Genomic DNA, 27,223 nt, shown 5'->3' on the forward strand with positions numbered 1-27,223 from the left:
GGATATTGCGTTAAAAATGGTGGACATGGTCTCCGGACGGGAGTGTAATCCAAGATGTAAACATTTCTAAATCAGTATTTCTCGCTGGATAGCACACACTTTGGTGACAGTTATCTTAACGTACTTATACATGCATGTTTAAATGATTTAAACGCTTTCTTTACGAAGGCCTCCGGTTTTTCCTTCCAATTTTGGAGTCAGTATTTCATAACGAGCTAAGTAGCTAGCATGCCTGCATGGATGACACATGAACTTCATATCAAGGAGACTGGCCTCCCATTTCAGCTCATTGCCTGCATCTGTGGGCTAAATAAGCGGCCACATCATGCGGAGCAGACAATCACCGTTATAGCGGCAATGTACCAGTTCGCATACTTCTGTTCTTACAATAAAACCCAATGAGTGAGCACTTGTGCACTCATTTTAGATATTGCAAGTACATCATACTAAATGGAGCACAATCATTATACATGTTTGGATCACATATGTATTCAATGTGAGAATTTATCATTTAAGTACAAAACTGATGGGGTTGCAGTAGAGTTTACTAACCTATTCAAGCAACAGGCAATTTCCATTACAATAACAAAATTGTTTATCGTGTTAATGTTTACATTAAACATTAAGCACAAGGCGCTCTTCCAGGGCTTAAAACTTATTGTGAACCATAGATTCATTCCTCCCTCTACTTCTCCCACATCAATTCAATTTAAAATATGAACTATCGGAACTCAAGAGGGGAAACATGGTGTAGTCCAACTGTCCAATTCCAGAACTCACAAGTAAAATACAAGTAATCATTAACCACAAGATATATTTTTCTTCATTCAGCCTTTATTTAATTTCAATGAAAACATGGCCAGTCTTTGTTTCAAGTATGTGAACCTATAAACACCATATCAAAACCAGTAAGCCTGGTCCCGTGTTTGCTTTGAAAATCTGCCTTTCATTTCAATGCACCAACTTCATATAGGGAAAGGTGCTACTGTGAATGGCCTTGTTGACAAACAACAATGACTATTTAGCAGTGGTCTTGATGTTTTGGAAGGCGTGGTCATCAATGGCATGGCAAACCTGTGGATAGAAGAATACAATTAACCCTTGTCATATACAATCAGAAAGAAGCAAAGTTCAAATCTCGCTCAGACATCCAAGGAAGGTACTTGGGGCCATCTCTGGTCGTAAGACCTCTGGTGGAAACTACGAATGGCAGGAATAAACGTCATCACAGCGAGGCTAACTAGACAACCCTTCAAATTACAAACATACCTCAAGTGTTAGAATCCAATGTCCAGTAATCCCGTCTGGTTGCCAAGAGCAGCATGACAAGTCTTTCCGTGTGTTCCTTCTATGCAGCGAAAGATGACAAAACCCTGAAGAAACAGGAGAAACACATGAGGCATCTTCCCCAAGAGGAGTTTCATAGCTTAACATGGACACTTCGCTCAGACATCCAAGGAAGGTACTTGGGGCCATCTTTGGTTTTGCAACCTCTGGTGGAAACTACGAATGGCAGGAATAAACTTCATCACAGCGCATTTGATAACAAGATTCACCATTTTGGGTTGACCAGGTTTACACACCTCAAATCACTTTTGTATCCTCACACTGTAGATGAAGGAAATCCTGGCCCCATCATCTAATGAAAAACACAGACAGGCAAGAAAATCACTGAAAGCACAATCATTCTTCCAACAGTAACAAATCCATTATAAGTTTCGCTCAGACATCCAAGGAAGGTACTTGGGGCCATCTTTGGTCTTACGACCTCTGGTGGAAACTACGAATGGCAGGAATAAACTTCATCACAGCGAGGCTAGCTACAACTCAAAAACCCATTACAGTACACACCTGATGCTCAAGGCCAATGTAGCACATCAAGTCCTCATTGGACCCAGTAAGTAGTAATGAGCTCCTTCAGAGCAGTCATCATTTCCTGGGGGTTTTGTGAGGACAAAACTGCCACATGGATGGATTGGATTCACAACCCAAAATTCTGTGAAAAGTGGAGAATTTGTCTTTCAAATACTTCAAACGCATTCAAAAACTAGACAGGCATGCCATCATATCTCGCTCAGACATCCAAGGAAGGTATTTGGGCCATCTTTGGTCGTAAGACCTCTGGTGGAAACTACGAATGGCAGGAATAAACGTCATCACAGCAAGGCTAACTACCTGGCCCTTCAAAGTACAACCACACACACACACACACCTCACAAGTGTTGGAATCCAGTGCCCACTGGACTACATCTCCTTGCCAAAGAGTTGATGGGACAGCAGTGCACATCTTTCCATGCGCACTTCTTTGCAGCAAAAGATGACTTTAAAACTCATACACTGTGGAGAAACAGGAGAAACACATGAGGCATCTTCCCCAAGAAAGGTTTCATGACTCAACATAGACACTTCGCTCAGACATCCAAGGAAGGTACTTGGGGCCATCTTTGGTTTTACAACCTCTGGTGGAAACTACGAATGGCAGGAATAAACTTCATCACAGCAAAATGAAAAACAAATGTCAAATCCAGGGTCAGATAGATGTACTCACATGAATTCATATTCTAAAACAGATCTTCTTGAATCAGCAGACCCAGAACTGTTAACGTCCACCTAAAATCAAAAGAGGAATGCATATATTAACACATTTAAAATGTAGACAAAAGGTAATTAAATCTAAACTTCGCTCAGACATCCAAGGAAGGTACTTGGGGCCATCTTTGGTTTTACAACCTCTGGTGGAAACTACGAATGGCAGGAATAAACGTCATCACAGCGAGGCTAACTAGAGGATCCCTTCAAACTACAAAAACACACCTCACAAGTGTTAGAATCCACTGTCCAGTAATCCCATCTGGTTGCCAAGGAGATTACTGAGCAGCATGGCAAGTCTTTCCGTGTGGCACTTCTATGCAGTGAAAGATGACAAAACCCTGAAGAAACAAGACACATGAGGCATCTTCCCCAAGAGAAGTTTCATAGCTTAACATGGACACTTCGCTCAGACATCCAAGGAAGGTACTTGGGGCCATCTTTGGTTTTACAACCTCTGGTGGAAACTACGAATGGCAGGAATAAACTTCATCACAGCGCATTTAAAAACAGGATTCATCATCTTGGGTTGACTAAGTTTTACTCACCTCAAAACACTTTTGTGTCTTCATTGTGTAAATCCAAGACATTCTGGACCATCATCTAATGAGAACCACAGACAAGCAAAGAAATCACTGAGAGCATTTCTTTTGACAGTGACCATTCCATTCTAATCTAGTTTCGCTCAGACATCCAAGGAAGGTATTTGGGCCATCTTTGGTCGTAAGACCTCTGGTGGAAACTACGAATGGCAGGAATAAACGTCATCACAGCAATGTCCTTTACAAGGCAGGAAAATTGACCAGATAACTCACCACTGTCTCCATTATTCTTGCTGCCAGCATGTAAATCAGGGCCACCCAGTCAATGATTCCAGGGGGCACTCAAGTATAACCTGAATGATCAGGGGATTAGAAGACATTTAAAAACCTATTTATGGTAATATTGTACATTGCTCAAAAAATTAAGGGAACACTGGTTCATAAGAGTATAGAATCAAGAAACAATGAATAAGGTTCACCTGCTTTGCAGTCAACAAAATGTACTACAGGTGTACAAGAGGGCCAACTATGAGACAGCAGCATCTGCTACTTTGAGTAAGGAGGAACAGTTGTCTCATAGTTGGCACTCTAGCACACAGAAGTAAATTTTGTTGAAATCAAAGCAAGTGAACCTGATTTACAACCACCTCTTTGACATAACTGGCCAAATCAATATCCCACAAGTGACAGACTTGATGCTATACTCCTATGAACCAGTGTTCTCTTTTGTGTATAATTCACAATCAACACTCGCTCAGACATCCAAGGAAGGTACTTGTGGCCATCTTTGGTTTTACAACCTCTGGTGGAAACTACGAATGGCAGGAATAAACTTCATCACAGCGAGTAAGACCAAGACTCATGTCTTTGCAAACCAATCTTCTCACCTGAATGACCCCCTCTGGAAATCGCAATATCATGCGATTCTGGTAATTCCAGACCATTCTGACGTCCAATCCCAAACATCTAACAGAAGGAAGAGTAAAAATCTGATCACTGGGGGAACAGACTCACTGTAAACCATGATATTTGACGTTAATCACTTTGCACATAAATCTCGCATAGCAGTAAATTCTCCTACACTGCACGTGCACCCTCCATTAATTTAATAAGTACCAGCATCAAGTCACAAAGAAGTGACTTAATAAAAAATCTGTACTTAACACGTGTTAGTCTTGGAGTCACGTGGGGGTAAAGAAAGATACAAATAGTATTATTGATAAGGTTAACTATGTTTGCCTACTCAATGCCACCTAACATACCCAATTTTCTTATAAAGAAAGTACAATTGGGATTGATTACTCTAAAGAAAAGTTGGTCAGCTAAGTTTGCTAGCCTTAACGTTAGCTACCAATCGTTATTCAGACGTGAACTGAACAATAAACTCTCCACTAACGAAACACTATGCTTGCAAGATCGTTTTTCTTCTAACATATAATACAAGTTCACATTAAGCTTTTAATAGAACACATAATTAACATGGTGAAATCGCTGTTTAACTAACTTAACGCTACATATCAATACTCACCAGCCAGCCGATACACGTGTGGTGCCCAGCGAATCATGCATACGAAAAGGCCTACAATGCGTGCCGCGCGGATAGTCTAGTATAGACGGTGACGTAGAATATATGCGACGGAAGTCAAAGAACAGTTAATTTTTTTAAATGTTAATTTAAAAAATCACAATAAATAATTATTATTAATAATAAGAACAGTATCAGGTAATTTCTCACCAATTCGTCCATGCTGCTGTCTCGTAAGAAATGTCACTGTTGAGCATTTAGTTCGATTAAATGCAAGGATAAATACTACCCTAGATTGACACAAGGGAGCACTGTTGCTTCAATAACAGAGCTCTGACCGATGATTTTGGCGAGATCTGCGCATGTAGGCCTATTCAACAAGTTATGATCAATGATGATAGTCTTTCTTATTGTAGTTTATTTGTTTGCGCTAAATTCTACATGAATTGTGGTGGGTGTTTTTGTTATGTACTAGGCTATTAGGCCTATTGTGTCGTTTTTACTCAACAGTGTAATTTATTGCTGATGAAATAGGCCTGGTCTAAATGAAGCCTCACACCTTCAGAATGTAAACCTATACATGCAAATATATTATTGAGTTATCTAGTCTTCACCTTATTACAGAGACAAACGATCAATGGTAGGCCTACTTCAGACACAGGTTGCTGGGTAACATAAATTACTCATCACCAGTTCCACCACTGCATCAACCCCTGCTGGTGTTGTCACCTGGGGAAGAGAAATTTCTGTCTAGGCTCATTCTGTCTTATACAGGCCTGTGAAATCTGTCCCATATGCTCATGCATATGCTCTAAAATTATGGTCAATGCAATCAGTCCGACCTTAGATCTATCTATCTATCTATCTATCTATCTATCTATCTATCTATAGCCTATCTACCACACGGACACGCACACTCATAGGCCTAGTGCCTATCATGATGATAAAGATTGTTATTGAAGTGCTCCTTTACTCTTAAAGAGCACATTTGACCTGACTAAATTTTAACCCATGGTTGTCTGTAGATGTCTGTAGGTTTTGATCAGAATCAGAATCAGCTTTATTGGCCAGGTTTGCGTATACAAACAAGGAATTTGACTCCGGTTAATCTTGACTGGTGACTAATGACTGGTTTTGTCGACAGTCTGCATATTTTAAAATATTGTCAGCTTCTTGAAATATTTTTGCTTGTAATCCAAATCATTGATGTTATGCATTACGGTAAAATGATTTCAGCTTAACCATTTATTCTTAAAAAATGACATTTAAATAACTTTCTGTTTTGTGTTTAACTATAGGCTATTATGCTCTATCTCACTTTTCACACAACTTTCTTTTGATGTTTTCAGTCAATAAATATTCCACAGGCAGAGGGCGCTAAAACGTTGTGTCCATGTGGGATTCCAGGAAACATTTTGTATTCTTGCCAAGACTGGGCTCCTGTGGGAGAGCTGTGTCGTGACTGATAGGTCATATCCCATTTACTGGAGGTTGCAAATGCTGTTACATTTTTTACCATGGCTGTACAGCACTCACAGCAACACAAACTGAGCCTCGGGTGCTCAGAAATAAATATGACTTACAAATAAGTGTGGCATCCACAACCGATTCCTCACATATGGGCCTGAGTCATTCATTCCTATGACCACTATGTTACTATTTGTGTAACGCTAGATCTAAGTGAGATATTGTCAACGTACAGAGCATACACTCTTAGTCTTACCACATAATGTTAGCTCTGCTTATGTTATGTTAATTACACTTCTGCTATTAATTTAAAGCAAATCCAATTGACAAAATGTGCTATGTAAATGAACTTGCCTTGCCCTGCGCTCTCCTTTGTTGTTCTTGAGAGTGAACAGAGGTTAATGACGGTTCTGACTCAGTATCAAAGGTCAGTATTTAAAAGGATAATGAGAGGATGACACTTGAATGTCTACAAAGGCATACCAGCCTCTTGTCTCACCAGTCTCTAAAATATTGGCCTGATGTGTCAGATACAGTGTGTAAGACTAGATTAGATTAGATTCAACTTCATAGTCATCGTGCAGAGTACAAGCAAAAAAACAAACAAAATGCAGTTTGCGTCTAACCAGAAGGCAATGTCATTAGCAAAAGAGCTCAGGAACAACCATGATGTTTTCCTGATATTATATTGTCTCGGATCTTACTAAAAGCTACCATGGCTATCATTTAGCACATTTTGATTGGGTAGACACCAACGAGAGGTAACACCAGAATGGCTCACAGGTGTGCAGGAAAAGGTGATATCTTTGTGTTTATTTTAGTTTAATGTAAGTGTGAAATCCTTGCTGTGTTTGTGTGTGTGTGTGTGTGTGTGTGTGTGTGTGTGTGTGTGTGTGTGTGTGTGTGTGTCCTGCCCAGGGCTTAACCTTGAGGCTCGACCAGGACAGGTAGTAGTGGGATGTTCCATTCCATTGAGTCCATTATGGCCCTCATCTGAAGTGGGCCCTTCAGCCTACGGTAAAGTGTTTACACTGTGTGTGGCCAGAGAGTACTCCACCTTGGTGCGGATCTGGTCTAGATCTGGCCCTGTGCCGGCCCAGGTTTGGCCCCAGATCCTCAAGGGCTTGCGTAGATTTACCCCAGCATGGCGGTGCTTACTGTAAACATGGCCTTTCTTGCCAAGTTCTAGCGGCTTAGCGTACGGGCGTCTCATTCACTCCCCCTTTGCAGTTGGGTGGAAAAATCTTATCTTGTGAAAATGGAGACATTCAGCCTATGTTTTCATAGCAGCTGCTCACACCTCAAAGATGTGACACTGGAAATGGTCAGGCAGCCACCTGCTTTGGGTTTGTACAGGAGGCAGAGGTGACTACTTTCATATGCCTGCTGCTATTCTAACAATATCACCACATGAGTCAAGTGGTTTGAGGACATCGACAGTGGACAATAGGCTATAGGAATACCTATAGGGGACTTATTTGGCCAATGTCTATGTTGATGGAAACCATTTCATAGACTTCATTTGGAGGCCTTGTGAAATTGAGGTTTTCTGGCATGAGAGTCTACTGCAATGTACTGTATTCACTGACCACAGGTGCCATAAAGCCATGGAAGGTAAGTATGATCCTGAGGGCACTGATCGAGGGGAGGTTGGGTGGGCAAAATCTCACAGAATTCTAGTGACCCTGTCATTGACATTCACAAGACTTTCAAGGACACACAGGGTGTCGCATACTATACTGATTATCCCAGTAGCTCCAGACCATTATATATATTTAGGATGGGGGACCATGTGGTCCTTCGTGTTCTGCCTGGGGCCTTGCCATGTCTCTCAAGGCTCCTCCACCCTGGAGTAGTGGCCCTTGACCTGTGCTCAGTGTTCCCATACTGGACTATTGTTGACCTGTCTGGACAGCGCATTTAACATTTTAAATCTAAACTCTTCATTTTATTATGATAATAGTAACAACTTGTAATCTTTATTTACTGGGAAAAAAAAGTTTCAAAGTGCTGTATGTGTTATCACAGCGATCATAGTGGCACGATGTTTTAAGTCACAGTGAGATGTTACAGTAAGTTCATTGTTCCAAGTACAAGAGCAGATGATTTTACCCTACTGATTTGTCCTCATACTAGTATAACTCTGTCCGACTATCTGTGTGATGAGTAATCAATTGTGTGAATATGAGCTTATAACATGACAGTATTGTGCAATTTACATAGTGAAACTCCACACCAGTGACCGCAGTGTTGTAATTTCGTCCTCATTTCAACAGAGGGCGCATTGATGTGCCATTTCTTTCATTCCCCACCAGGTGTAAATGAACTAATGTCAGAAATGTTACATTCTCAAGGACAACTCAGGCTGAGAGTCTCAGCACAAGGTCATAACAGTGAGCTTGCTGACTCAATATTACATTTCTAAAGCCTGGCTTTTGTATGAATGAAATGACTCATGCTTTGATTTGTTGTTTATCGCAGGCATCTTTGCATTTCCTCTCTGTCAAAACAGACTCTAAAGCTAACAGATGTACTCTGCTGATCTGGTCGATGGGACCACTCTGTGATTTATCACGCTTGTCAAACAGTGATCTGACAGAAACCCTGTTATAAGATCGAGAGCCACAAATCAGACTCAGGACTATGGGTCTGACTCCACCTAAGACAAAGACAACTGCCAAGGGGAGGGACAGCTAACAGGAAGACACAAAAAAGAAAGGAGGAAGAGAGAGTGGAGGTAGGAGTCAGGGAGAGAGAAAGAGTGAGAGAATGTGGGAGAGAGAGAGAAAGAGTAAGAGTGTAAACAGGAGAGAAAGAGAGATAGAGAGAGAGAGACAGACACAGAGAGGGAAGATTGCCTAATCCCATGACCACAATACATGAGTGTTGCTTCCCAGAGTACTTTACCATCGCCAGGCAACCACTGTGGGTGCCACAGATATACAGGCCATTCAATCTGACGCCAAAGGCGGGTAGGGGAGCTGTAGTACCTATTTATAAAGGAAAGAATTTTTGCCTGGTGTCTTTCCCCTACTACACAACCAGCCAGAACAGGAACAAGCAGGACTAGCTCTGTTTTTGCCCCATTCCTGAGACAGCCGTTTGTCCTTGATCTATTCTTCAGCAAGAGGCACAGACAATGGAGGTTTTGGGTTACACTTTCCCTGTAGGGATGTTATGGGACACTCACAAGTGGTGAGGTCACAGACACTCAGGGAAGACTGGGCGGAGAGGAAGGCACCGGAGATGACACAGGAAGAAGAGCTAACAGGACTGCACAGTTTCAGGAAATGTTTTTTTTTATAGTAGGCTCTCATAGTAGCTAGGCCTCTGCAAATAAAACCTTTCCTCAAGGGCTTAGAGACATGTAGGCTGTGTTCCAATTCACATACTTGCAAACTGCAACACAGTCCTAATCTGAATTAGCCTGGTTAGCATGCATACCTTCTCAATTGTAATTTGGTCTGGAAAAGGTTAATTGACTTATGACTTCCAGCTAGCAGTGAAATGAAACTTTACCGGCAACTGGAGCTTTAAACTCTTACCAAATCATTTCAGCAGTCTAGCAATCTTGTAAACATAGGTTTTAAATGCAGTTGTTCATTCAATTCCAAAGAAATACACGTCAATGCCGGATAAGCGTTTGTATTCGCGTGCCCATGCTTTAGGAACATTGGAAATGGACTTCAATGGCCTCTTGGCCAGAGGGACCAAATTTGCCATTGGTTCGTATGGGTATTCTAGGCTAAGTCTGAATAGGTTACACTGTTCCATTGAAAGCACAAGGCATTGGCTGTCGGGTTATTAGCGTCCTTTGAGTGGAGGAATAGCTATTGGGTTATGAAGAGATGTCTGTCTTTGGAACAGAGATAGCCTACCTCTCCATCTCATTGACCTGCCGGTGTGGGGGTTAGACAGGAGGTCAAAAGGTCAACTATCTCACCCAGAAGGAGTCTGTCCCTTGTATCAAGACTGTCCAAGAGGAAACAAATATTCTCTGCAATAGTGAACTGAAGATTTCTAACCATAAAGTTAGAAAAAGTGACCATCAGAGAACAATTATAGAGAACCAGTCACAAGTCATTCATCCTCTTGAGTTGATTCCTGTTTTTCATGCCTCAGTTAAACCCAAGATGTTAACAGTTTGGGCCCACAACATACTGTACCTGTGTATGGACAACACAACAGGGAAAAGCACTGTGTGCAGTCCAATTATTTTTTTCCTGTGCACACTCTCTCAGTATTGTCATTGATCAATTAACTATTTAAAAAATGAAATATTGAACTGTTTAACTATTTTAACTTTTTAATTATTTAACCTCGTCACACTTTCCAGGCACTCTGGCAGAGAGGAGGTAGGCAAGTTGCCCTGGGTTACTAAGTGTGGGTGCGTGGGGGCGGCGGTATCTTGGCCCGGCCCAGGTTGAGCATGCCAGGGAGTGTGAAAACAGGGCTGCGTTCGGGGCAAAGCCGGTCTGGGAAAGAGACCTGCTCTTTTCACAGTCCAGGCTAACGGCCAAGGCCTCGGATTAGTACCCTGACATGCTCCTCTAGGGGGAGCGATGCGAGCAGCGTTGCGCAATCCCCCCATGAGCCTGCACAGTTATTCCCCAGTGAGCAGACAACATTCTTCAAACATCAACGGGAGCAACCCACCTCCCACTTCTGTCACTGTCGGGAGCAGTGGTGTTTCCATGAGGAATAGTTTCCCCTCTCTCTAAAGGCTGGCCATGATGATTACTCTGACGGAGATACTGTATCACGTCACGCTCTGTCAGTGCAGAAGGAATTGTCACAAGGTCACGACACTACTTAAATATCAAAGTTTAAAGAGGTCGCCTTTAATACTCCATGAGGTAGATTGGACCGAAGATTAGCCCTTTCCAGTAAGATTGAGAAAAGCGGCTAGCTAAGTGTTTGGTGTAGGGTGGTGGTGGTGGGGGGAGACCTGTACAATGAGAGATTACCATTCCCCTTTGTCACAGCAGCTTTTGAGCTGCAGCACTCTTAAAATCCTGATTTATTCCCTGAGGTTTAATTAGCCATGAAGTCGCGGAAGCCCTGAATGGAACAAATAATGAGACCTTTGTCAGGAGAGCACTCTCAACAGGGACATGGGGGTGGTGGTGGTGGGGACCCAGGAAGAGGCTGGTGGCTCATCCTAAAACTGTGGAGTTCTGTTCCCATAATGCACTGAGATCTTCCCAAAAGAACAGAGATGCTTTGTGGGTACAAGCCATAGAACTAATTCCACGGTTCAGTTTGTAATTGCTGTTGGAGAAAATAACAAAACAGGTTCCCTGAACTAACAGATTCACCATTGGAGAGTTTATTGACCTGTGCATTTTCAGAAACACGATTCCCCAAACATAGGGAAAGGGAAAGGGTTCAAGCGTCTGGCGTAATTGCTCTTAGTGTGAATGAGTTTGTAGTCTCCTTTTCAGTGAAATGCCTGTCCTTAGACTGGCAATGAATGAGCTGTTTTAAATAAACAGTTCTTTATGTGCTTATGGACAAAGCCCTGTGTGCAATCAAGTATCCCGCTTACAACGACAGATTGAGAAGACACTCTTGAGAGTCAGTCTGCCAATTCTTATGTCATTAGTGTATCTCTAACACACTCAGACAAACAACCTGGCAGCCACCTAACTATCCCCATGCAGTGTGAGGGAAGCCCCTGGACAGTCCTTCTACCCTGTCTTTCTTCAACACAGCACAACACAACACAACACAATCCCTACGCACGTAGCCCTTGGATGTTAGAATGAGCACAAAGGTTTTGTAATCGTGAAACACAAACCCTGTCCGTATAAGTGCTTCACCGAACCAGCTGTGCGGCGCCTGCGTGTTTGTTGAGTTTATTTGACACTGTGACACATTGAGGTGGTTATAAAGTGCAGTGACCTTTGACCTCCATACTGGACCAACCCCAGCGTAACACTACACCTGTCTGTGCAGAGGAGCACAGAACAGGCTGTTTACCCTGACCGGCACCACAGCAAGGGCCAGCACAAGATCCTGTTTTCCTTTGCATCACTCAGATGGTCTCTCCCAACTCACTGCACCAGAGAAAAAGCTGGGGGGGAAGGTAGTGAGATGGAAATTCCTTAAAAAAAAATCACACACACACACACACACACACCGGCACGTATGGTTTGACCTCAACATTATCACACACACATGCGCACACACACACACACACACACACACACACACACACACACACACACACACACACACACACACACTCAAAACACACAAAACACCTCACACATACATAATTACTTGCGTTTATTCATGCAAACTTCAAACAGAGAAAAACATTTTGAGATTAAAGAGTGACAGCCCATATGTTTCACAGAATTGTGGCTATGGTTATGGTTATGGTTATGGTTATGGAATTTGGCAGATGCCTTTGAAAAAGAAAAAAAAAACAATACAATAGCTAACAGTGAACAGTTTTAAACATGAGCAGAAACAAGTGAAAAGTGTTCCTTACTCATGGATTTTGGAGCATATAGCCAGTATTATTCCTCAGGGCTGATTCCATTACTGTCTACATTCACCCAAGTTCCTCTCTTTTCATATGGCATAGCGTATAGTCTGCTTGCTGACTATACTTATATTCCCATAGCATGTTACTATCATTCTCTATCCACTTCCCTGGACGTTGTGTGCAAACGGACCAGGTGTGTTAAATGCATGATGAGGATTTCCCATTGACATTTCATATGGACCATTCTTCACAGGAGTGCACAGCTTGCGCTCGTGAACATGAGCAACAGCCGTGCTGTGTGGGACTATTGACCAATGTGGGAAACAGCTGTGGCTGTGATGTGACTATTCTGCTCAGTGCTTCAGGGGGAGCTACAGCTGGACTTCCCTGGAAAAGATGGAGGTCAGTGGTGCTCCTCCGAGGGCCTTGTGAGGCTGTGCTGATCTGAGAGGCTCAGCGCCTGATAGACACAGCAGAGAGCTCCGAGACATCAAGAGGCTGTTGTGCTCTGTGTCATTACAGGCCAGGGAGAACAACATGGCACTCACCTCAGGGGGTAACAGAAGTTTGGGCCCCTGCAGTGCTTTGTGTGTGTGTGTGTGTGTGTGTGTGTGTATGCGTGTGCGTGTGCATGTGTGTGTGCGTGTGTGCGTGTGTGTGTGTGTGTGTGTGTGGTGTAAAACAAGATGTTCACATGCAGCACAGCGTGTGTGTGTGTGTGTGTGTGTGTGTGTGTGTGTGTGAGTACTTGTGCGTGTGAGAGCATGTGTGTGTGAATATGTGAGTGTATATGTGTGTGAGTATGTATGTCTGTTTGTGTGTGTGTGTGTGTGTGTGTGTGTGTGTGTGTGTGTGTGTGTCTCCACTGGCACTGTTAGTCCCATTGTGGTGTCTACACGAGGGTCACAAGTGTGGTTGTGTGGCGTGGCTACTTTGAGTCGCCGACTCGTCCCACCGACTCGTCCACCCGCCTCAGCAGGCGACCGAATCGGACACTTTCACCCGGTGGCCGGACCCCTGTAGTGACCAGTGGTTTTAATGTCCTAATCTGCTTGTGGCCGGCCGGCTACAATATGGAGCCATCAGCCACTTATTCCCAAACCGGAGTGCCTAATCCCCAATTAGCCTGAAAAGTCCCCCGCCGGTCTCGATCTGGTCTCGGCCGCCGGCACGTTTGTCCTCCGGCGAGGCGTGCCTAATGGAACATGTCGTCTGGACCCCGGGCCGGCGCTCGGAGACTTCCGCGGAGGCCCACTAAAGAATGGAGCTCCGCTGCACGCCCGCTACGCCCCGGCACATGCCGCGCTCGAAAACATCACGTGTCCGCGACTTCAAACAGGCGCTCGCCGCAACGGCTTTGGCCCGGATCTGATGCTGATGTGGCCCAGCGCAGCGCTCGGGCCAGTCTGTTGACTTCAGGGATGGGCCTATAGCCCCAGCCTTGGGGCACACAGACCCAGCCTATAGCCCCAGTCTCGTGTTCTTGTCCTTTTGTGGCAGCCATGTCACTTTTGGTTCAGTGCAAAACAATCGGCTTGCAAAGTATGTTTTGTCCACCCATGCTGCAGATGTCTGTATAAACTGTCACATTGTATCACACATGCTTTGTGATGCTTAGAAAAAACAGGGTGTTCTTGTACTCTTTTGTTACACAGATTTGGCTTTTATGAAGAGGCATTGAAACACCCTTGTTTTAGTTGACATGTAACATAGAGTTGTTTGTGCTATTTGTTTTTGTAGTTTTGCTGTTTTGATACTTACTCCTCTGTGGATACACTTGAAAAGCATTCATTCCTATCACCCATAAACTGCTACTCTGAGGAGGACATGAAGATGAGAACAGCCTGCGGATCACAGGCGCTGTGCTAACTTAGAAACAGAGAACCTTATTTTTGTGTTTTTCATCAGTTTGGGATTTTTTTTCACTGCCAGCTTCTGGACTAAACTATCATATTTATCCCATAATTACACATTTGCCGTGACTAACGGGTTTTCCAGAGTGATTGTTGTTTAAATGGTGCAGTCCCACTTGTTCCTGCCTCAAACCATAATTACAACCATTTGAACTTTAATTGCATTTTGGGAATTGACAGTGTTTACATTAAAGCCCTCAGCTCAGTACTTAAAAGACTGGACTGGAAAGGTTGCTGAAGCAAGAAATGCATAATTGATAAAGTAAACATCTCCACCCATTCATTCTGCTATGAGAATAATCTCTCATCTCCATCACTGTCAATTGTGAAAGTGTAGCTACCAAGTGGTTAGGAGATGTGTTTCAAGTGTTTGAACTAATAAATAAACTTTCTTTGCCTCTTCATCACTCTGTTCATTTCATTTGGAGGAATATCAAACACACACACACACACACACACACACACACACACACACACATACACACACACACACACACACACACACGCACACACACAGTGTCCATTATATCCATTCTGCTTTGAGGAATCCCCCACCTCCAAGCACACACACACATGCACGCACGCATGCACACACATACACACATGCACGCTTCCTCCACTCCTACACACACACACACACACACACACACACACACACTGTCTCTACTCCTACTGTAGGTGTCTCTGGGGAGCTGCCTGTGTCCCCATGGCCAGTGACGTGTCCTGTCATCGTGGGTCGGGGCAGAGCAGCAGAGCAGGGGCTCGGAGAGACGGCTCGTGTTACTCTGTGATGCTTGGCCCAGTCGCCATAAATAAACAGAGCGGAGGGCCGCTGGCCTGGACCCAACTGCTCACACTGGAGAGGGCGCTTGCAGCTGCTGGCCCGGACCCAGCCGGCCTGCACCCAGCGCGGAGTGGGGGGTGGGACCAAGCCACTGACCCGCCACCCGCGCAGTGAACAGCAGCCCAATGGGGAATAGAGGGAGAGAGACATGGCCGGACCAAACGTGGCCCCTTGAGGAGGAGAGGACTGCAGCTCACAGCTGTCAGGGCACTTTCTAGCCACGTTCCAGCACGTCCTACTTAATTGACCATGAATGTGGTTTAGTGATAAAGCTCAGCTACTCTCTGAGTTAACCTAGCTCATCATTGCTAAACCACATTCTTGGAATAGCCCCATGACGCAATCTTTTAAAAAGTTGTGTGCTGACTAAATGCCATACAGGAGTATTAGCTTCTATTGTGTAAATATTTTGGTTTCCGATTTAATCATTCTATGAATCAATTATATTTTGGGCCCTGTCTTAAGGGGTGTAAACACATTGCTTCTGGAAAGTTCCAAGGCACGACTGGACATTTCCCTACACTATATTCATTCCCTGACACTTATTCCCATGCTTTAAGAGTTCATGCAAAGCACATTTGTATACATTTTCCAGTGATGAGCTTTCAAGTCTTATTTGATATTGAACAGAACTTTGTGGGCTATTTTGAGTCCCAGAATGTCTCAGAATGAGTGAATGACCTTGAATGACCTTCAGAACATATGTCTGCCTGTCCTCACTACTGAGTATAGCTTTCCCTTTTGCTTGTGCACTTCAACACAAACCGCAGATGGTGCTTCCTCACTGGTCACCGCTGCCTGGCCAGTATTGTCTTTGGACGTGCCATTTAAAGAGCTTTCAGAGCATACCACACACAGCCATTTCCTACCCCGCTATGTATTCTGAGGGCAGGGTCCCTGTCTTTAAAGCTGCTGGACGAGGCACTGGTGTGGGTTTAGTCTCTGACAGCCCAGACGTGGTGTGGCCAGGGCAAGCGAGACACGCACCACGCGACGCGGCCAGCAGACAGCAGTAATTACTGCCCCGCAGCGATAAGAGTCTCGAGCTGGGAAGCGTTGGCCACGCGATACAGTGTGATTTATGTCGAGTCACTTTGCTGGAAAACAAAACAGTAAAGTGCGCTCCTCTCATAGGGAATATAAGCGATTCAACTTTATCTATATTGATTCACCTTTCGATATGTGGCTTACAATAAAAAATGGCATTCAAGAAATGATTAGGAATTTGCCACTCATGCATGGAAAGCCCATTCTGTCTGCACTCTGGTAATGAACTTGCTGATTGCTTTGGAGCACATCAACATGTTTACCTGGAGCTAACACAACCCAGCAAGGTGCAGTATGTGGGGTTCGATTTATGTGTCACCATGAACGTTTCAGAGTATTTGCAGAGAGATGGGAAGAAGGAGAGACACAGAACAGGCAGACAAGGGGGGTTTGTTTAGGGCAGTATCATTTTATTAGTTTTATTACAAGTGTTTATATCACTGACATGACATCATGAATGTGTTGTAATATGTTTGTGTATTTCTATCTAAATGTAAATAACAACAAAGATTGATTAAGATCATAAAGAAACAAAACGATAACACACTAGGACACAACTAGCCTACATTACACAGTGTCAGTCAAACAATATAATAGAGTTAGTTTTTTACAGATACTTTCCATTTACAAGAGTAATAGTGGTTTCAAATATGAAAATGTATAAAAAGAAATGTGTGTGTGCAAGCACCATCTGTGAGTTGAACTCACAACTTTTTTTTTTGCTCTCACTTGAGTTAAAAATTCTCAAAGTGACAGTCGTGCTCTGTCATCCTGCACAGGGTGTACTTCCACTGCCGATCCCTAAAACAAAGCAGAGAGAGGGTTACTGTCTCCACGGTCAACGCCATTGTTTTACATCATCTGCAAAACAAAGAGGTATGTCAGGAATCTGCAACGAGAGGAGGGAACTCATTGCTGTCTGCCAACCTGAGCACGCCACTGAAAGTAGTGCTGGCCCCTCGGATGAAGTAGCCGTAGCTTGGGACGACAAAGTCAGATTCTTCTTGATAGTAGTTAGGATTCTCCTGGGTTTTCCTACAGAGGAGTTCAATATACACAGTCTTTCATACAGGCTGAGGACAACGTCCTGACATGGTAAACAGACATAGAGGCACATGAACTTCGTAATTTCCGGGCTTATACATTCATTTTGCACATTTTCTTCAGCTAGAGGTTAATACGGAGGCAGAATATTGTATTAATAGGCTTTTGTTTTTTTTACCTTGCATAAAACACTGTCCTGCGGCTTATACCCAATGAATATTACATTACACAGGAAATGACTGTATTAGAATGACCTGGAATGACCTGACCAAGACCTACCAGCAGGAGTATGGGCAGCGGCGGCTGTATCGGCAGCAATAGAACTGCCACTCGCGGTCCAGAACTGCGCTAAAGTACTGGCTTTGCACGCCGGCCACCAGACCGTTATTGGAGCACATGGAAGTCCTGGGAAGCACAAGAGACGGAAGTTAGCACATGTTGCAGGTTAAATGGGTTTGACGCAAATGGTTTTCTTGTAGCTTTCCTGACATGGTAATCTGCCATAACACTAAAGTTATTGAGCACACAAGGCTATGTAGAAATGTATTTATGTCCTTTCAATTTGGCACATGAAGGAATCAGTGGATGCCAATGAAAGAATAACACTTGTGTCACAGACTGAACATTTGTTATTAAATCACACTGTTGAAAATGTATATTTGCATTACATTTAGTCATTTAGCAGACACTTTTATCCATAGGCTATGTCAAATATATTACAAGGGCTACTGTCCCTCCATGGAGCAGCTTCCAACACTGCACAAAATGTAGGCTTACAACATAAATGTGTAGTGAAAATCATAACAGGGTCTATAGTGGCTAATGTTTTCCAGATGATTCGTTTTTCCTTTTGCAATTGGCAGTAGTCTTGTTTGCATTTAAGGATCAGGTGAAAATACATTTGAACCATGCCAATGGTACTGTATGGAAGCGGTAGTTTGCATTTGCAGACAGGCGTAGCTAAATGTCACCAGCTTTGCTGACATGAGTGAAGACCACTTTCAGAGAGATATAGTTCTCCAACAACATTTCTGCACCATCTCTGGTAGCATAGTGGTTGTGACACATGATGGATGTATTCTCGTTTTTCTGTCAAATTATATATATAGAACCAGTGCTTGTCAACCCCCTGTACACACACTTTCGTTTGTTTGTAGGTCGGTTTGGCCCTCATCAGAGCAGAAAATACAGGATATGTTAGTCTGACTTGAATTGTACGCCTTGAAAACCATAAATCACATTGTAATGCCTAGCTGTTTTTGACTTCTGCCTCAGTGAAAATGAGACATACCCGAGACCTCACAAGCACAGCAGGTTACAGGAATGTGAGAAGAAGAACCAATCTGACACGTCAACAACTGGAGAACAACAACTCCATTGGGAGCCACTGAAGTCCTCATAAAGTCTCTCGAACTGTCACCATGACGAAAGATTATTTGTACGCTAACTCACAATTATTCTTCACTCCAAAAATGATTCATATTTTGTGGAATGAACAAAGAATATTATTGTCATATCAGAGATGAACTCAGGGTGACCTTTTGGTGTTTACTCATCTGAAAGCTCCTGACAGTTATTCCTCTGTAATTAGTGGAGAATTAATTAGATACCCACCTAGCACAGGGGTGGAAACTTGGGCCTTGATGCAAGGCCGTGATCTTTCTGATTCGATCAGAGATTTAAGCTCTGGAGATTTTGATCCATCACAGCCAGAGTTAGCAAAGCTCAATCAGAGAAAATCTGAAATTGCACTGCAGCCAAAGAAAACAATGTTTAACGGACTACTGAGGATAGGTTTTCAGAAAGAAGACATTTAGTATGTGTGAGTGTGTGTGTGGAGTCACAGGTGGTGTTGAATTACCTGGAGCACCAGTGTTGTCCTAGGGTTTTGTGTAAGCACGGGTTTGTTTACAGAACAACCTGTTTATGGCCCATAATGGCTGTTGTCATCACAACAGAGCCACCGAGCGACATCAGCCACATGTTGCCCCTGCACTGTCATGGCAACACAGGCACCCTGGGCAACGGAGTCCAGCCAATTGGAATGAGGCAAGGCCTCTCCCGGCGGAGTGGCATTTTCTTTGCCTGAGTGCAAATCAAAGTGACTGCTTTGATAGAGTGAGGGGGAGGGCAAAGAAAGAAAAACTGGGGGGGTTGGGAGCCTGGCGAAACCCTTAAGAGTATCAGCCATTGATCCACAGGGTGGGGTGTGGAAGGGTTCAACCCAGAGTATTCACACTTTGTGTGGGGGTAAACAAGTCCACCATCGGATAGAGACATCAGGATGTAGCCATGTGTGTTCACATGCAATGAAGTGTGGACAAATGAAACATATGGGGATGTGTGTGAAGCAATCAGTGACAACGATGTGCCTTGTTTACACACACTTCAGAAGAGAACCAAAACAAACAGCTGTAAGTCAGTGTACAAGGATGCACTCTTATCTTTTGCGGTTGAAAATACAGAAGACTCAAGTCTGTGTTTGACCAACACACATATCGGCCAAGCAATCTTGGGTGGAGTAGCCGGGCTTATCTGTGCAGGGCAGACGTGCACAAAGGAAACCCTCATATCGAGGGAGGGTAGATGGGCATATTTTCCACTGCATGATGGGCAGTGTTGGCGCATCCAATTAACCTGGTGCCCAGCCCCTTCTGTGTGCCACTTTAACACACACTACACAGGCTCTGGGGATCACTGGTTCATTAGAGACCCAATGTGGGTACCACCTGTGTCTTTTAATAAATATTGATTCTGATACCTACAGTTCACAGTATTCCCATCTTCTCTCTACGACCGTCAATCTTCAGTGAAAAGTAACCAAGCTCTCTTTCTCTCTGTCTTCCCCCCATCTCTCTCTCTTTCTCCCTCTCCCTCCCTCTCCCTCTGGCTATCCCTGTCTGTTGTCCAGTAAGAGGAATAAGCCACAGGAGAGGGATAGGATGGGGCTGACCATGACACTGATCAACATGAAGTTCACTCCCCAGTTCTGTGCTTCACCAGCTTAGCTTTGTTTCTCATCATTTCCTGACAGCTTTGTTCCGGGAACTTTGAAAAGAATGATAAATGTTTCAAGAGTTACGATGTGAATTTATAAACTCGGTCATGTTTCACTAAAAATGTACGGTCATGTAAGGACAAACTACGTCAGGGCTCCCCGGTGCAAGAGGTGCTTTCACCAGAATACCCACCACCCAGCCAAACATGAGTGCTCCTCCAAATAGAAAGGATATGGCTCTGACATTTATGGGCCTGGAGCACAGACCCAACATGGAAAATTCTGTGGAAGTGTTGAGAGCGCGCCAGCAGGGATAAAGGCCCCACCAGAACATGGATCAAGAACAAAGCGAGGGAGCCAGACTGAAGCTGGCGAATGCCTCGGATACTCCAGCAACTCTTTGGGTTCTGTCTCTGTGGCACAAATCACTCGTGTCGTTCCAGTCAGCAGAGCCACATAGGCTTCAGCGGTCGTGTTTTTGCGAGGAGGAAGTTCATTCCTGGGCCCCTTGCCCTGGTAATTTTGGTGCCCTATTTGAGCTTTTTTGGGGAGTATACATTTAGTGAGGCCGCAAGCATGTTACAGGCTACATGGTTGTTCTTGTGACAAACTTCTGTTAACAGCTAGTTATTCTATTTAGAGAGTCAATTTACGGTGCTCTGCGTATCTACGTTGTTTTACACTATTTGTGGTTGCTGTAACATGGTAGTCAAAAACAAACTCCAAGTCCACATTAAGTGATGTAACAGACTATGCTTTACATATTTAATCACAATCCCATCCACTCACTCTGCCTCCTCAGGTGGGTTTTTGTAAATATCGCTTTTTGCGAGGGACGCTTTTCTGTGGCGCCTCTTGGTCTTTCAGATGCAGTAAACTGCCGTGACTCCCCGCAGTTTACAAGTCGAATAAACCCATAAGACCAGCCTGGGAAGCGGATTGGGAGGCGTTTCTGTGCCGAATAATACAGCTTATGTGGTCCCATGCTGCTGCTCTGCAGCAGGAGCGAACAAGCCTCTGATTAGAGAAGCCTGTTCCTTAGATTGCCTTAACCCCTTAGGAAGTCTGTGTGTGAGGACAGAGGACTGCTGTCCCCTGAGAGTGCATACATTTGCTAAGGGAATCAGTACGAGGTCTTCTAATGAGACTGAGAGGAAATGGGGCTTTGTTGTGTCTGTTTGGCAGCCATGTGTAGTTTCTGAGGCGTTTTGGTTTTCTTTTGTAGTTGCTTTTTTTGCTATGTTTTTCGTCTGGATATTTTAGGAATACACACATTTTTGTTTCTCTCTGGGAGCCAGATAGGGGCATTTATTATTTTCAGATGTTGGTCTCTAGAACAAGTAAATAAAATGCATAGTTCCATGTGGCCTGAATGAGATCAAACTGCATGGACTGGGACTCATTTGAAGGGCTGACGTCAGGCCCTGGGATCACATGCCACACGGTCTGCAGTCCATAAGCAGCCAGCACGCGTTCACCTGTAGGTGTGTTTCCACGCGTAGGCAGGCATACCATTCACACGCCGTGTCGTGAGGAGCAGGCAGCTGTCATGGTGCGCGCCGCGCTGCAATCCGCACACACACACACACTCCGCTGCAATCCGACTCCCTGAGTGCCCTTCAGCACATTCATCATCCCCATTAGACAGAAGTGCTGCTGCTCTCTGTCTGCCAACTGGTTCCCTACACAACCACATGACAGTGCTGCCTCAGGAAGCTTATAGATTACACATGGCTAATTGTTCCTGTAGTGATGTAGTAGGCTAAAGCTGTTTCATTGTTCCTGTGGCGATGGAGTAGTCGACACCTGTTCAGCTGCTCCTGTAACTCTGCAGTAGTCTACACCTGTTGAACACCAGCTCAGAGTTCCTGTACATGTGGTAGACTACACTGTGTATTATTTGATTCTTGTATTATGACTACACCTGGGTATTATTTGATTGTTCTTGTAGCGATGTAGTAGGCTACACCTGTACTGTTGAATTGTTCCTGTAGCATAGTACCTTGTTTAAGGTTGAATTGTTCCTGTTGTAGTGTAGTACACCTTGTTTACTGTTGAATTGTTCCTGTTGCAGTGTAGTACACCTTGTTTACTGTTGAATTGTTCAGTGTAGTACACCTTGCTTGTGGACTGCAGGACAATACAAGGGGGCGATGATGGCTCAGTAGGTGGAAGAGTTGCTCTGTAATCAGACCCCCAAGACACTGAACCCCAAACTGCTCCCAATGTGCTGGTTGGCGCCGTACATGGCATCCTCCACCATCAGTAAGTTTGTGTATGTGTGTGTGTGTGTGTGTGTGTGTATGTGTGTGTGTGTGTGTGTGTGTGTGTGTGTGTGTGTGTGTGTGTGTGTGTGTGTGTGTGTGTGTGTGTGTGTGTGTGTGTGTGTGTGTGTGGCACTTTGAGGGCTCATAAATACAGTCCATTTACCATGTCCTTTTTACTACAGTGACTTGATGGTCACTGAGCGGTAACCCATCTGGTCATTGTTCTTGGGTCAAGCCAGTAAAGCATCTGGTCATTGTTTCTGGGTCAAACCAATACTGCACCTGGTCACTGTTCATGCAACAAGACCAACGTCAGCCGAAGCAAGGCGACCTAGGGGCGTGTGTTGTATGACAATAATGACCTTTACGTGGTTTGCGTACATGTCATTGGTCAAAACATCCCTCAGTGTTGCAATGCAAGGTTATGCACTGAACTTGACAGGTGTAAATATACAGCTCAAGAAGAACACGAACATCGGGTCACTTATTGAATGCATTACTGGACATTACTTGTTCAAAACGTACAATAATTCTGTGGTCAGCCCATGAAAACCATGTGCAGAACACATTGACCTCAGGGAGCATGTGGAACTTGTTGCATTGAAGTGCCATGAAGTGTGCAGATGTTGGCTATACATAGACTAGTGTTGATACAGTACATTACTTACACATGCAGCTCGGGCCTATCTTTGTTAGTTGAGAAAAATAGCATGCACTTAGCAAGTGGAGATAATTCTAATGGAAGGTATGGGTGAACACTGAGAGATCTGTTATCCACTTTCTTTCTTAAAGGCACGCTTAATAATATGCTGAATGCAATGCCGAATAATAAGCTGTATTATTCGGCACAAAAACGCCTCCCAATCCGCTTCCCAGGCTGGTCTTATGGGTTTATTCGACTTGTAAACTGCGGGGAGTCACGACAGTTTACTGCATCTGAAAGACCAAGAGGCGCCACAGAAAAGATGTTTTTTTTCCCCATATCATAACAATTCTAAAATCGTGTTGATGGCACATAACCTCATAACATGATGAACACCACTTTTGCCATTGTCTGAGCGGCCCTCTATAGGTGATTACTGATCTAACAACTTTCTGTGTTCGGGTGCCCCTGCTGTCAGTGTATTCCCTCTATATCACATTGGAGTTATGTTCATACTTTGTTGAATAAGACACATATTTAGTTTTTTTTTATTATTATTATTGCGCTTCAAAACTGTAGGGGGACCCCATGAGCCTCTTTAACCCCTTTAATGCATATTGTTAATGCATGCACTATTCCAGAGAAGTAAGAAGGAAATGTTGGAAAGGCATCTTGAGATATTGAGAGATGATTTGCTTTAACGAAAAAAATACAATAGTGTTCATTGTCTTTAAGAATGCATTGGTAAAAGCAAAAAAAAAAGGAAAAAGTCAATGTCATTCTTTGTTCAAAAGCATTTTGCACAATTGAATTGCATTCACGTAACACTAATGCTGTAATTAAGGGCTTCTGATGTTTTTACCAGCATATAAAGATGAAATGACATGTTATCTTGAGAACAGGCCGACCACAGGTGGGTTGTGTCCAGGCCTTCTGCGCCTCACAGCCGGTGTGTGTAGCCTCACTTTAATGGTCATTTTGAGAGTCAGAAAGCAGCAGCTGCACTTCGCCGCGATGTTCTTGCGTTGAGAGGGAGGATGTGCAGTCATCGCTCCGCTCTGCAGCCAGAGTGTGGAACTGGACAGTAAATTGGACGCAAATGCAACAGGCACAAACACATCTGCCTTGCATCCTTGCCTGTTTCGAATTTATCAATTGTATAAAGCTGTCCACGATAAATATACAGTATGACTCAGACCCTAATGCTGAACAGCTGCTGGTGCTGTGCTCTGTTTGCTTTTTAGAATGACACCAATCAGACGTCCATTTTTCATAACGACGAGAAGTGAGAAGTGACCACTCTGACCACTCTCTTTTTCCCATTCCGTGTGTTATGTAAACCTATATGCAAAGGCTGGCCACAGGCGCATGCAAAGCATGCAAACACACAAAAAACATTCCTTATTGTTCCCCTCCATTGCTGGAGCAATCATACTGAGATGACTGTCTGTCTGGGTCTTCTGGGTGCTCCAATGTCTCCACTAAGATTGCAGTGTGAATACAGTTAGATAGAGATAGAGTCTTTATAGTCTTTAGAGTCTCTGAGTGCTCTAGTGTCTCCACTAAGATTGCAGTGTGAATACAGTAGATAGAGTCTTCATAGTCTTTAGAGTCTCTGAGTGCTCCAGTGTCTCCACTAAGATTGCAGTGTGACTACAGTAGACCGTGGATGATGGAGAGCCATCTTCCACATCAGCCTCTCCAAGAGGGTTTAACCACAGCTATCCTTCTTTTTCTGGCTTGCGACTGACATTGTCTATTGTCTTTTGCATATTGCATATCGTCCACTGTGTTATTCATATCTGGAATCAGACTGACTCCCTGGCAAACGTTTGTGGATCTTTTTACATTGAGATGTGTCAGTGTAATTACAGTGCATTTGTCACAGTGTCTTCATTTATACTGTCTACTACAGGCACATTTGAATGGATAAAAACCATAAACCATAAAATGTATATAAAATAAATGTCAATACATGTGATCTGAGATATGGATGCTACATATAACTTTAGAGTTATCGATATTTAGAGACCCATTTGTAAGGGCTTAACTTCAGTGAGAAAGAGATGCATTTCCTTTGAATTTCCAGAGAAACGCTGGAATGAAACTGAGATCTGGACTCAGAGTGAAGGCTGATTACACAGTTGCGTAGACACTCTGGCATGGATTCTTTTACTGAAAAATCAACTGCTATGTTGCCTTAAATGGCCATAGAGCTGCACCCATGAACATGGAAGAAAAAAATATTTTTAATGATAGAGGTTACAGTGGGGTTTTGTAGATTACAACAGAATAACTAAGCCTGTAACTAATGCACCTCTCCATCAAAGGTATGAGACACTCGACCATGTTTGTTAGCCCTGAAATTTTCGAAAAGTCCATCTCCTGCAGCATAGTGCCACACACTTTCTTGGTTCATTTTCTGCGAGACCAGATGACCTGGGAATATCTGCAAGCTGGCAGTCCGAAATGGCACCGACCAGATGCTCAGGGATAGGACTCTGCCACCGCTGGGCATCTGATGGCCAGTTTACAGCTCGCTCTAGCCAGCCATCACATCTTTCAGGCCACACTCATTAAAAAGTGACAAACTTTCTGCAACACACCGCGTCCATCTCTCTCTCACACACACACACACGCACACACACACACACACACACACTCATTAAAAAGTGACAAACTTTCTGCAACACACCACATCTGCAAAGCACAGAGGAGCCTCTAGACAGACACCAAGCAGAGAGACTCTTCTGATGTGATGGTCAGAAAAACACTGGTCTCTCTCTCTCTCACACACACACACACACACACACACATGCACAGAGGATGAGGGCACCTACCATTCCAACCCGGCGCGGTTGATGTCGTCCCACCAGCAGTCGGTGGGCTCTCCGAGGCCGTAGGGCGTGCGTTGGCACTCGAAGCTCCACACCCGGTCCATGCCCTCCTTCTCGCTGAAGTAGCTGCGGATGGCCACCAGTGCCTCGCCGTGCGGGCACTGGAAGTTGAAGCCCTGGCGGAACTGGTTGACCCACGGCTCGCCGTAGACGTAGTTGGGCTGGTCGTGAGGGTAGGACTGACCGTAAGGGTCGTAAGGGTACGACTGGACGTAGACCAGGGCAGTCAGCACCAGCAAGGGCAGCGAACGAGGCAGGAGAGCGGGATGCATCCTGGAGCAGGGCTGCCTGGTGTGTGTGCGAGTGTGTGTGTGTGTGTGTATGTGTGTGTGTGTGTGTGTGAGAGAGTGTGTGAGAGTCTGCGTCTGATTCAGCGTCTGGCTGGTGGTGGGACTAGCGAGCGATGCGACACAGCCGAGGAGGGGAGGTTTCTTGCTCTGCCCAGATGTTCTGTATCCAAAGGCAGGAGTGTAATTTTAGGAGCTTTAAGGACACGTACAGTTTGGAAACCGAGTTTTTATCCCTTTCTGGAGGACCTGCCCGCCGTTTACCCCTCCCACTTTCCGGATATAAGAGTAGACTTGCATGGCGCATTGCCCATAAACTGGGCTCCTGACAGGTTTACCAGGGATTACAAATGAATAAAAGGCTATTAGCACGAGGGATATTTATATAATGAATATTTACATCTAGAAAGGCTTTGCTTGCCTTTAGGTCTGGGTACTTCCCAATGTTTAGACGGAACGACAACAAAGGCACCAAAACAGGCCATCTGTGCTGTTGCTGTGTGTGTGTGTGTGTGTGTGTGTGTGTGTGTGTGTGTGTGTGAGAAAACCTGGTGGACAAAGGCCAATCGCTGCACTGGAGAAGGCTATCATCAGTCTCTTTTGACAATAAAGAGAAATCACTGATTATTCTGGCTCTCCACACAAATGAGTCATATCTGAACAT

General features: G+C 44.2%; 1 protein-coding gene, 1 long non-coding RNA gene and 9 other non-coding genes across 12 annotated transcripts; all 11 read right to left on the minus strand.

Annotated features, from left to right (window-relative positions):
• Positions 1-820: 820 nt before the first annotated feature.
• Positions 821-4,721, minus strand: LOC134101963 (uncharacterized). Of its 2 annotated transcripts, none has more exons than XR_009941470.1 (11): positions 4,660-4,721; positions 4,019-4,097; positions 3,405-3,484; positions 3,138-3,192; positions 2,815-2,930; positions 2,549-2,610; positions 2,213-2,337; positions 1,852-1,996; positions 1,584-1,639; positions 1,270-1,373; positions 821-1,074 (listed from the first exon to the last, which is right to left on the minus strand). It is a non-coding gene; the product is annotated as an uncharacterized LOC134101963 (long non-coding RNA). The 2 variants fall into 2 exon arrangements; XR_009941471.1 differs by having other exon boundaries at positions 2,815-2,956.
• Positions 1,139-1,234, minus strand: LOC134058351 (small nucleolar RNA SNORD14). Its single transcript, XR_009934996.1, has one exon. It is a non-coding gene; the product is annotated as a small nucleolar RNA SNORD14 (small nucleolar RNA).
• Positions 1,442-1,537, minus strand: LOC134058356 (small nucleolar RNA SNORD14). Its single transcript, XR_009935001.1, has one exon. It is a non-coding gene; the product is annotated as a small nucleolar RNA SNORD14 (small nucleolar RNA).
• LOC134058380 (small nucleolar RNA SNORD14) lies at positions 1,719-1,814 on the minus strand. Its single transcript, XR_009935024.1, has one exon. It is a non-coding gene; the product is annotated as a small nucleolar RNA SNORD14 (small nucleolar RNA).
• On the minus strand, positions 2,071-2,165 carry LOC134058353 (small nucleolar RNA SNORD14). The gene has a single exon (XR_009934998.1). It is a non-coding gene; the product is annotated as a small nucleolar RNA SNORD14 (small nucleolar RNA).
• On the minus strand, positions 2,408-2,503 carry LOC134058352 (small nucleolar RNA SNORD14). Its single transcript, XR_009934997.1, has one exon. It is a non-coding gene; the product is annotated as a small nucleolar RNA SNORD14 (small nucleolar RNA).
• LOC134058349 (small nucleolar RNA SNORD14) lies at positions 2,681-2,776 on the minus strand. Its single transcript, XR_009934995.1, has one exon. It is a non-coding gene; the product is annotated as a small nucleolar RNA SNORD14 (small nucleolar RNA).
• LOC134058355 (small nucleolar RNA SNORD14) lies at positions 2,995-3,090 on the minus strand. Its single transcript, XR_009935000.1, has one exon. It is a non-coding gene; the product is annotated as a small nucleolar RNA SNORD14 (small nucleolar RNA).
• On the minus strand, positions 3,271-3,365 carry LOC134058354 (small nucleolar RNA SNORD14). The gene has a single exon (XR_009934999.1). It is a non-coding gene; the product is annotated as a small nucleolar RNA SNORD14 (small nucleolar RNA).
• LOC134058384 (small nucleolar RNA SNORD14) lies at positions 3,882-3,977 on the minus strand. The gene has a single exon (XR_009935027.1). It is a non-coding gene; the product is annotated as a small nucleolar RNA SNORD14 (small nucleolar RNA).
• Positions 4,722-16,818: 12,097 nt separating the features above from the next.
• Positions 16,819-26,751, minus strand: dpt (dermatopontin). Its single transcript, XM_062556137.1, has 4 exons — positions 26,216-26,751; positions 17,747-17,872; positions 17,351-17,458; positions 16,819-17,224 (listed from the first exon to the last, which is right to left on the minus strand). The coding sequence occupies exons 1-4, from the start codon at positions 26,542-26,544 to the stop codon at positions 17,158-17,160; spliced, it is 630 nt and encodes a 209-aa protein (XP_062412121.1). The 5' UTR covers positions 26,545-26,751; the 3' UTR covers positions 16,819-17,157.
• Between the last annotated feature and the right edge of the window lie 472 nt (positions 26,752-27,223).

This window comes from Sardina pilchardus, chromosome 15 (assembly GCF_963854185.1).
Source record: "Sardina pilchardus chromosome 15, fSarPil1.1, whole genome shotgun sequence".
Lineage (NCBI taxonomy): Eukaryota > Metazoa > Chordata > Actinopteri > Clupeiformes > Clupeidae > Sardina > Sardina pilchardus.